The sequence below is a fragment of the Onychomys torridus genome, chromosome 19 (assembly GCF_903995425.1).
Source record: "Onychomys torridus chromosome 19, mOncTor1.1, whole genome shotgun sequence".
Classification (NCBI taxonomy): Eukaryota; Metazoa; Chordata; class Mammalia; order Rodentia; family Cricetidae; genus Onychomys; species Onychomys torridus.
Genome location: NC_050461.1, coordinates 31437374 through 31445376, shown reverse-complemented (window position 1 = coordinate 31445376; position 8003 = coordinate 31437374). Strand labels below are relative to the sequence as shown.

The 8003-nt window shown below is 42.5% G+C and overlaps 1 protein-coding gene and 3 non-coding genes across 4 annotated transcripts; all 4 read right to left on the bottom strand.

Moving 5' to 3' along the window:
• Window positions 1–5443: 5443 nt before the first annotated feature.
• On the bottom strand, window positions 5444–7758 carry Rps12 (ribosomal protein S12). The gene is made up of 6 exons (XM_036168951.1): window positions 7673–7758; window positions 7501–7551; window positions 7282–7398; window positions 6267–6369; window positions 5850–5951; window positions 5444–5529 (listed from the first exon to the last, which is right to left on the bottom strand). The coding sequence occupies exons 2-6, from the start codon at window positions 7512–7514 to the stop codon at window positions 5467–5469; spliced, it is 399 nt and encodes a 132-aa protein (XP_036024844.1). The 5' UTR covers window positions 7515–7551; window positions 7673–7758; the 3' UTR covers window positions 5444–5466.
• On the bottom strand, window positions 5617–5747 carry LOC118570761. Its single transcript, XR_004943252.1, has one exon. It is a non-coding gene; the product is annotated as a small nucleolar RNA SNORA33 (small nucleolar RNA).
• On the bottom strand, window positions 6022–6096 carry LOC118570766. The gene has a single exon (XR_004943255.1). It is a non-coding gene; the product is annotated as a small nucleolar RNA SNORD100 (small nucleolar RNA).
• On the bottom strand, window positions 6981–7053 carry LOC118570755. The gene has a single exon (XR_004943247.1). It is a non-coding gene; the product is annotated as a small nucleolar RNA SNORD101 (small nucleolar RNA).
• Window positions 7759–8003: the final 245 nt, after the last annotated feature.

Genomic DNA, 8003 nt, shown 5'->3' with positions numbered 1-8003 from the left:
CTGGTCTGATGCCTGAGTGTGCAAAAATGGTAATAAACTGTCTCTAATCCTATCAATATGAAGTGGGGGGTCTTCATTTCTCACAGAAAGGAATGTTTTCTTTTCAATTAGATAAGGTATTATAAATATTAATGTAAATTGTTTTCCTTAAATAAATGGAAACATTTCTCCCCCAAGCTTGCTTTTCACACTTTTTAATTGACAAGTATTGATCATGGATGCTTGAGATTTAACGAGAGGTTTTCATCTACAAGTCAAGTCTAGCAAAGTTCAGTGAGCTGAATCAGTATATGCATTTTCTTCCCAGCTTCAGCTCCTAATGCCACATCTTCAAGCCGTACAGTGAGAATTCAATCACACAGGTAGGGAATTTTATTTTGCTGCCCTGAGAAAATGTCTCGGCACAGTAACTGCACATATGTGGGCTGGCAATGAGCTTCTTCACTTCAGTAAGTTGAATAAAGCAGCTACTGGGCATCTACTCAGTGCCATACAAGTGAATCTATCTGATGATATTCAGTGTACTTATTTCCAACTTATCTTCCAATAAGGAAGAAAATCAGTAAAGAAACAAAGAAAATCTTTACTATTTATAATATTTCCTTTCCTCCTTCTTGCCTTTTTTCTCTTACTAAATTATTTTTAAGTTTTTTCACTACTAAAAAAAATTGCAGGGCTGGGGACATTGCTCAGTAGATAAGAGAACATGTTGCTCTTACAAAGGACCCAATTTCTTAGTAACCACATAGCAGCTCATAACCATGTGTTTGTATCCATGTGGCAGCTCACAACTATGTGTAACTCCAGTTCCAGGGGGATCCAATGCCTTCTTCTGGACTCGATGGGGTCCAAGCATGCACATAGTGCACAGATATACATGCAGGAAAAATGCCCATGCACATACAATGAAAGTAAATAAATCTAAAAATTACTTAAAATGTTGCAAATAAACAAAAAAAATCACACACCAAAACACTGTATGACTCCGTGTTAAGTCTACATGACAAAATTTAGAATATTTTGACTGATTTTATTTCAAACTACAGCCATTTGAAAGAGGTCTTAAAATCGTTGATTTCTTCTTAAGGATCATCTGTGTTCCTTTGTGAAACAGTGGTATAACCACAACACTTTATGGCCCGTGTGTGGTACCTCCCAGCAAGCCACAACATGGACCCACTTAGCACAACATCCCCCCTGAAATTCCTAAGTTTACCCAGCAGTAAGTCTAGGAGAGATGGGGTTTTTAACTTGTGCCATTTTGTATGTTAAGTTTTTTTCCCCCTATAGAGCTGTTAATTTTTACACATTTTGCTCCTTTTAACCTGGTGACAGCAATGTGAACTATCACAGGCCTTTTACTCAGTATTTCTCTAACAAGTCAACCAGGTATGAACAGGGTTTTTATGTCCATTTGTAAATTTTAGTGAGGGGTGGTTGAGCTGAAAGACGGGAAATAAAAAGACAAATACTACATTTGTGTAATGTTTAATTCACATCACTTGCCCAATACCGTGCTGTTGGCATGTCTCAATAACTAGGCTTCAAAAAGAAATTATTGCAGTGTAAAAATAGTTTCCCTGAATTCACATGCTTTTACTATTCCCAAGTCTCAAAATAGCTTTTAAATTTTTTTTTTTTTCTGACTCTTAGAGCCATGTACCCCGTATTATGATAGGGTATATTTCTCTGCCCTGCTCCCTAGAGTGGAGTTGGAAAGAGGAGAAATTGAGACAGCTCGGCACCATACTAACCTGAAAGAGGCTCAAGCTAAGATTGACTTTTGTTCCCAGAAAGGAACATGAGAAAATAAAGGGTCAAAAAGAGACTGAGCAATTCAACCTTAGAAAACAGGCTGTAAATAAATTAAGAAGCCAAACTTACTCATCTAATTAATAACGAAGTACCTATTGCCTACCATCTTGAGCTCTATTCTGGGCACCAGAGACTGTATAAGGGTAACTGATGCTTGCAGGGAGCTGCTATGTGGAGACGGTAACCTCCAAGCACATCCCTTGACCATTCCTATATAACAGGACTTCTCTAGAACCTTTTGTCACTTATGTAACATACCAAACAGGAACCTAATACAGTGAAAGGGGGAAAATCTTAACTAAGACATAAATCCCACATTCCACATAGAAGCCTTTTTTTCCCCCAGGAATATGTTGTAGTTTCAATGTTCTAGCTGTAGTGGGGCTGGGGATGCAGTTGGGTAGCAGAGTTCCTGCTTAGTGTCTTGGCTTCTTTTCCTGTCGCTGTGATAAAACCCTCTGATGAAAGCAACTGAACAAATGCTTTAGGTTCTGGCTCACAGTTCATCATGGCTAGAGAGTCAAGTTGGCAGCATGGGCTTGAAGCAGTTGGTCACATCTCATTTACAGTTGAAAATCAGACAGCAACAAACATGTACTTCACTCGGCTCCCTTTCTGTTTATACAGCCCAGAATCCCAGACAGAGTAGGCAGGTCTTCCCAACTTAATAAATGCAACCCTGATAATATCCCATAGGCATGTAAGGCCCATCTCCCAAAGTCAATTTGACAACACTAACCATTACACCTAGCATGCAAGGCCCTGGTCTTGCTCCTCCATACCCTCCACATACACACAATTACAGTAACCCCAGTTGACAGTCTACCAAAGTGCATGACAAAAATGCTCATTTCTAAGACTTTATGAGCAACTGAGTGTGGATCCTGCAACAAAAGCTAAAATAATCTAGGGCTACAATTAGTTTGAGTAAGTCCTCAATACACTTGCTTCTTTAGGACAAAGACAGGGCCAGGGAAATAGTTGAGTACTTAATATGCAAGCAGAACTTGAGTTCGAATCCTCAGTACCTACTTAAAAAGCTGAGTGACTGTACACCTGTGGTGAGTCAGAGACAAGAGGATCGATCACTGGGGACTATAGGCCACCAGCCTAGTTCCAGGTTCAGCAAAAGACCCTATCTCAAAAGAGTAAGCAGAGAGCAACAGGTTAGGATGCTAAACATCCTACTCTGGCCTCCTAGTGCACACACCCATATCCATACCCCATATAGTCATATACCACACATACATACACTAAGATAAACTACAGAAAAAATGAACTACACAGATTGCAGGAAAGTCCATGATATAAGTGACAAAAAAAAAAAGAAAAAATCAAGGTAGTATAGGTAGTACCTAAGTTCTTTTTTTTTTTTTTTTTTTTAAAGATGTGTTCATCTCTATGAATGTTTCACCTTCATGTATGTCTGTGTGTCACCCGCATGCCTGGTGCCTTCTGAGTCAGAGAAGATATCAAGTACCCTAGAATCAGAAACACGGGTGGTTGTGAGCCACCATGTAGGTGCTGGCAATCAAACAGGTCCCCACAAGAATAAAAGAATAACAGGTGCTCATAACCCTTGAGCCATCTCTTCAGCTCTGTTGCAATGCTTCCAAATACTAAAGGAAGAAAATTCATTGGGGGGGGGGGGGGGGGGGGGGGGGAGTATACATTACCCAATTAACATCTGTTGATGCCTCAAGGTATGAATATTGATCTTTAAAAGGAAAAAACTTTCAAAGGATTTAGTATCTGGCCAGAGGGATCTGATGGAAGCCACTTTCTTTTGACTTGGTATAAGGGAAATTCAGAATGCGATTTTGTGGGGAAAGCCCAACTGCTTCCACCTCTAGATAGCTTATTCCAAGCACTAAAAATTAAGTGTTTAAAACTGGGTGGTGGTGGTGCACTTCTTTAATTCATCACTGGAGGCTTGAGTTGAGGCCAATATGGTATACAAAGTTCCAGGACAGCCAGTGCTACACAGAGAGAAACCCTGTCTCAAAAACAAACAAAACCACCAATGTTTAAACCAAACATGGTGACACATGCCTTTTAATCCTAGCACTCAGAAGGTAGAGGCAAGAACTCTGGCTTTGAGAGTTTCAGGCCAGCTACACTGTGACCCTCAAGAAAATATAAAAAAGAGTACTTATGATTTATTTGTATAAGGCAGTACAATTAAGCAACACTAGTATATTTTGAAACAAAAATCTGTTAGTTTAACTCTAATCGGCAGTCTATAAAGAACCTATAAAGTTCTACTTGTAACAATTAAAACCGACATTATGGTGACAACATTCTGGTACTTGCCCTTTTGTGTTTGTGCTGGACAGACCCCAAGCTCTATTCAGCTTTATTTCGACTTTTTAAAGCTTGAGTATTTTCCTCTAACCTAAGGCTGGGATTCCTGAATCTTCAGCGTGTCTTTGCTTAGTTAGAATTTAGTACTCCAGTTTAACCTCCCCCGCCCCCATTTTAGGTCTCACGTCAGGCCCCAGCCTTACGACTGCCCTCTGCTGGCTGACTTCAACCTGCTAATATATTCAAGTGCCAATTGCCAGACCACACAATTGTTTTCCCCCAAATGGGGGAGAGGAGCACTGAAATGGATCAGCAGGTTAAAGTACTTACTGCCAAGTCTGACCTGAGTGAATTCCTGAATCCCCCATTAGATCACAACCAGTCACATTAACGAAACCTTACAAGCACTTTTCCTACCTTCAGAATGTTCACTTAGTCATCTCTGCAGGGTAGCAGGACAGCATGAGTTCCAGGCCAACCAGGACTCAAAGTCCAATTGTTAACATCACCATCTTAGGAACACTGCTTATCCAGCTTCCAACAGTATTAATAGCTGTGATACTATTTAACTACAGAGCTACTTTCATTGGCAGTTGGTCTAATTCGTTCTGAAGGTCTTACTTCCCCTTAAGATTGAAGGTTACAGCCTCACAGATACACAAGGCCAGAATAGAGTGCCTTCCTAAAACCAAGGCACTTTAGAACCAAAATTGCAAATTTATGACAACTGTCACTAGATGCTGAGCATAATTAAGACCCAAGACTCATGCAAACACTTTACGACTATTGCTGATTTCTAAAATCTTTCCAGTTGCAGTACTTTGAGGACACTAGAAAAAGTGATTCTAACATCAGGGATGCAAACTACGTACTTTGAGGACACTAGAAAAAGTGATTCTAACATCAGGGATGCAAACTACTGTTATTTTTAAGTTTTTCACATGGGGGGAGGGGCTTAGCTCCCAAATTTTCCAAACCCCAACCATCTACCCCTTCATTTCCTAATCTCTTCCCATGCTCCATCCCAATTTAACAGCCTGTAAATTCTACAAAGAACCGAACCTTTAACCTTTAGGCTGGAAAGCAGCCAGCCATTTTTGAAGCAGGTCTCTAGCCCTGGGTGTTCCTACTAAGCTAGGCCTTTCTCCAGTGAGGAGCTCTGGACATGACAGGCCTAATTTTAGTTTTAGGTCTTGAAGCCTGACTCCCTCATTTATCAAACTAAGATCAAAGTTCATTTTTAAAGCATGTGTCTAATTTGTTAACACTCATCTGCACAAACACCGACCCCATTTTATAGCAGCAAACAAAAAACAAGGAGAAAAATGATTCAAAATTTTTATTTATTCATTTCTTGCACTTGAAGTACTCCTCGATGACATCCTTGGCCTGAGATTCTTTGCCATAGTCCTTAAAAAAATTAGATGCAAATTACTTTTCAATATTAAGTTCTTTTAAGCTACCTAATTCAGTCCTACATGCTTCCCAGCCTTATGAAACTGTAGCCATTTTCAGGGACCTTAAAGACTTCAGTTGTCCTTAAGGCTCGTAACATGGCATCACTATTGCCAGCCTTCTTTAAATTTCTGCAGCAGCACATTGAGATAAGCAGATTAATTGGCTGGCTCAAATTATAGTTTATCTTTAAGCACAGAAATCGTAAGCCGGCTGAGGTATTTTTCTCCCATTAAAGGGCTCTCAGCATTTCACAAGATGAAAGCCAGACTTACCTTAACCACTACACAACTGCAACCAACCACTTTCCGTGGTTTCCCCTCTCGATCGATTTTACAGAGGCCTACCCATTCCCCTAGCTTCTTGTTGTCATCAACCTACAAAAACAGAAACTATCATTAGAAGGCATTAAAGCTACTGAAAACTAAGCATCAAGTCCCAAAGGTCGCTGTGTCAGAAGGGTGACATGGCAGTCTCCTCATGGCAGTTCAGTAGAGGGAGCCATTTGTCATCATGTACAGCTCACCAACTATCAATAAACCTTTCATCCCACACTAGCGTCAGAATTACCATGTAGTTCTGGATGTACAGAAGCAGCTTTAAACATCAAGGTCCAGATAACATTTATCTCCTCCACCTGTGACTCAAGACTAAGGCATCTCCTGAAGTTCAGAAAGAAAACGCTTACTTACCTTAATTAGGTTGATTTGGTGCTCAGCACAAAGTGCCTCCACCAACTTGACATACATAGGTTCATCACAATTGGAAGCGAGCACACAGAGATGGGCTTGGCGCCTAAAATGCAAAATTTAAAGGTGAAACCACAGCTTTTAAGTCTAAGTTTCAGGTCAATGCATCTTCACTAGCTATACTAGCAACACCCAAAACAAAGCACACGCTAATGTGTACCAAACTTCTCCAAGTCAATTAAGTACTGACTTTACTTTCAGCCAATGTACCTGTACAAACATTGACCTATTCTTAGTTATGCATCCCTCAGATACCATGATTTGTTAGGGGAAGGTATGGCCTAAGGAAACCATGACCACTTTTCACGTTATGTTACACATCGTAAGTTTCAATTAAAAAGTGGATGACAAGGCAGTATTGTACAGTAAGCACTGTTCAGATTCACAGCCGGATCTTCGGTACCCACCAGGATTCAAGTACTAGTTTATACATCAACGAATTCAACAGTTTAAATTACCAGACTTTTCCTCAAGCTGAAAAGCTAGGCAGCATGCATGCATAAGCTTAAGGACCACAATGAAAATAGACACGAATTGCCGGTGTATTTCCCAGACGCTGCTACAATACCATTACTGAATTGAACACATTAATTGGCAAACTAGCTGAAATTCCCCGTCTGGTCTTTTAGCAAAACCGATTGCCCCCGTGAGCTACAGGTTTGTCAGACTGTTATGTCTCACCCATGAAGGGGGTGAAGGGGTATCCGACAATCAAAGTCATCACTCAAACGCTGTAGCTTTACAAACCGGACGACTGCTCACCCCCAGTCCACACAGCAACCCACACATCTTAAGTGGGCTAGAGAGATCTGAGCTGGTACCTTTTCCTAGGTTTCCTGTTGAACGGATGCCACTCAGAACTTTTGGGCTAACCGCATGAACGTCACGCTCTCTTCCCTTGGCTGCAGTCTTTGTTCCGGCTGCAACAACCCACAGTTATTGAGACTGAGACACGTACTTGTCTAAGGCTTTGGCAGCTTCGCGGATGCCACGTGCTAGGCCATCGTGGATGAGGGCGGTCTTCAGCACCTCTTGTAGCGCAGTATTGACGTCCATTACACCTCCAGCAGCAATGCTGAAAGGCAGTCAGAACCGTGTTAGAACCCTCGGCAGGCGCACTGAGCACAAGCCCAGCCCCGCAGGAGGCCCACGCCCCAGCCTGGGCCCATCAGCTCACCCTTCCTCGGCCATGGCGGTGGATTACGGGTGAGGCCGAATCTTGAACGCACTGAAAGACAAAAACCAGCAGGAAAAGCGTTGTCGTTAGACCCCCAGACACGCCTCGCGCACCTACAACTAAAACTAACAGAACAGGCAGTCCTCAAACTCCACGTTTCATCTAGACTCACCCCGAGCCTCCGCCTCCGCGCAATTCGGCGGCGGCAGGGGAAAAGGCCGCTTGTGGCCGCATGACGGTATTTAAGCGCTCTGCTGGACGCCTTTGCGCATGTGCATCTCCTCCCACTAGAAAGGTGGCTCCCGCGGTGCCGGGCCTTAGGAGTTTCTACTTCCGGCTTCCGGAGCTTCCGCGGTAAGGTAGCGGCGGTGCTTCCTGAGCTCCGGTTTTAGGAACGCGCAACAGGCACTACGGCGGGCAGCCTGGATCCTGGGGGCGTGGCCTGCGGAGGCCCCCACCAGCTCCTTCTACGGAATGCGTGAGGGGCCAAACGTACTGCGACT

Bases quoted from the DNA above. Each gene is read 5' to 3' on its own strand.
- Rps12 (XM_036168951.1), bottom strand. The intron at 6,370-7,281 runs GTACGTGTCTCA...TTTGCATTTTAG, and splicing joins GCTGCCAAAGCCTTAGACAA to GCGCCAAGCCCATCTCTGTG. The intron at 5,952-6,266 runs GTAAGTAAGCGT...CTGTTTTTGTAG, and splicing joins ACCAAATCAACCTAATTAAG to GTTGATGACAACAAGAAGCT.